The sequence below is a fragment of the Cyphomyrmex costatus genome, unplaced genomic scaffold (assembly GCF_001594065.2).
Source record: "Cyphomyrmex costatus isolate MS0001 unplaced genomic scaffold, Ccosl1.0 scaffold584, whole genome shotgun sequence".
In the NCBI taxonomy this organism is placed as follows: domain Eukaryota; kingdom Metazoa; phylum Arthropoda; class Insecta; order Hymenoptera; family Formicidae; genus Cyphomyrmex; species Cyphomyrmex costatus.
This window is the reverse complement of record NW_017280018.1, coordinates 66,329-68,105: the sequence shown is the minus strand read 5'-3', so window position 1 is coordinate 68,105 and position 1,777 is coordinate 66,329. Positions and strand designations below refer to the sequence as shown.

The following is a 1,777-nucleotide window of genomic DNA, read 5'->3' as shown; positions in this document are numbered from 1 at the left end:
CCTAGACGCAGGATCTCAAATGAACATAATCTCTGAAAGCCTAAGTCAAAGGCTTCATTTAGCAAAGCAGAAGGGCAATACCGTTTTATCCGGGATTGGGTGTAGCCAGGCCAGTACATTAGGATCGACACGAGCCTTTATACATTCAACAGTTAATGAGTTTAAGGTTGAGTTATCTTTTATAATTATGAATTGCATAACCGAGCCTATGCCATCGATAAAGATAGATAAGGATGCATTGAAGATACCCGAAAACGTTCAAGTAGCAGATACATTCTTCGATAAACCAAGAGAGGTGGATATCTTATTAGGTAGTAGGATCTTTTGGGATCTACTCTGTATAGGTCAAATAAAATTGGGACGAAATTTACCAATCTTACAGAAGACGAAACTAAGATGAATTATAGGAGGTAATGCACCGATATCACACAGCAAGGAAGAATCAAGTAGAATCGTACTTAAGGCAACTGTTCAGGAGCCCAAAATAGAGCAACAGTTGAAACGTTTTTGGGAGTTGGAGGAATGTGTTCCGACAACTTATTTCACACCAGAGGAAATACAATGCGAGAAAGAGTTCGAGGATACTTATCAGAGAGATTCTACAGGGAAATTTATTGTCAAACTTTTGTTTCAAGAAGACCCTACTCAATTAGAAGAATCTCGAGAAGCAGCTGTCAAACGTTTGCATGCCGTATACAAACGTTTAGACTCCAACCCAGAACTGAAGGAACAATACAGCGCGTGCCTCCGAGAGTATTTGACGTTAGGCCATATGACCAAGAGCAATGAAGAGATCGATCGAACAAGTCACTAACTCACGGATACAGGTTATCAGTTGCCATCAGGCGGCGTTAGTGTCGCGGCGGCAGATGGTGGCGCGGGTGGAGGGTAGCGCGTAACTAAGTGGGACGGTGAACGAAAAATGAAAATGATAAATATTGTTTTTACTTACATTATATGAAGTAGCGTGGCAGCGACAGCGGTGGCAGCGGTGACACTCACCCCACCCCCCCCCTCTCCCCGGTCGATGTATCTATTCGACCTCCTCGTCCAGCAGGTAGATGAGGAGGAGGCATAACTCCTCCACATCATCTACCTACATGAGGTGCATCACAAATGGTACAAGGTCTTCCGGATCCACCTCGTTTAGGTCTATTGGGACGGGGGCAGGATCCTCCTCTTCCTCCTCATCCTCCTCTTCCTCTTCCTCGTCCTGTACAGGAGGCGGTGTAGGAGAGGGAATATTCTCCTCTTCAGTGACCTCTACCTCCTCCATCTCAATCTCCTCAACTTCCACCCCCGCAGCCTCCTTTTCCTCGTTTTCAAATTTAGGTTTTTTAAGCGGTTCCAGATTTCTCATTTTTTTTTTGCACGCACACTTGCGAAAATGGTTTAAGCTGACACCAAGTGATCGTGTTTATAACGTTGTCACGCCGCACGCGCGTTAGAACGAATGAACAGAGGTCGCTCAGATTCACGAGACAAATAACAATATAAAGAAAATACTAAGCAGAATCGGAGTTGGTAACACTTTACAAAAATACCCAATTGAGAATGACCCGATCGAAGTCGAAACGTAAGTCTTCAGAACCGTATGCGAGACAAACGAATACTGACGCTGAGAAGCATTCTTAGCTATGGCGAGGAGGCTCTGGAGTTACCTGCATGCATTATTTTGTATATAAAACAATTTAAATCAAAAGTACCGCCACGATAAAGTGACTATGACATCACTTGTGTCATTACAGTGTAGCCGTGAGAAGATTATTATATTCTT

General features: G+C 43.7%; 1 protein-coding gene across 1 annotated transcript; it reads left to right on the top strand.

Annotated features, from left to right (window-relative positions):
• Positions 1 to 19: 19 nt before the first annotated feature.
• On the top strand, positions 20 to 814 carry LOC108779355 (uncharacterized). The gene is made up of 2 exons (XM_018546754.1): positions 20 to 311; positions 408 to 814. The coding sequence occupies exons 1-2, from the start codon at positions 20 to 22 to the stop codon at positions 812 to 814; spliced, it is 699 nt and encodes a 232-aa protein (XP_018402256.1).
• Positions 815 to 1,777: the final 963 nt, after the last annotated feature.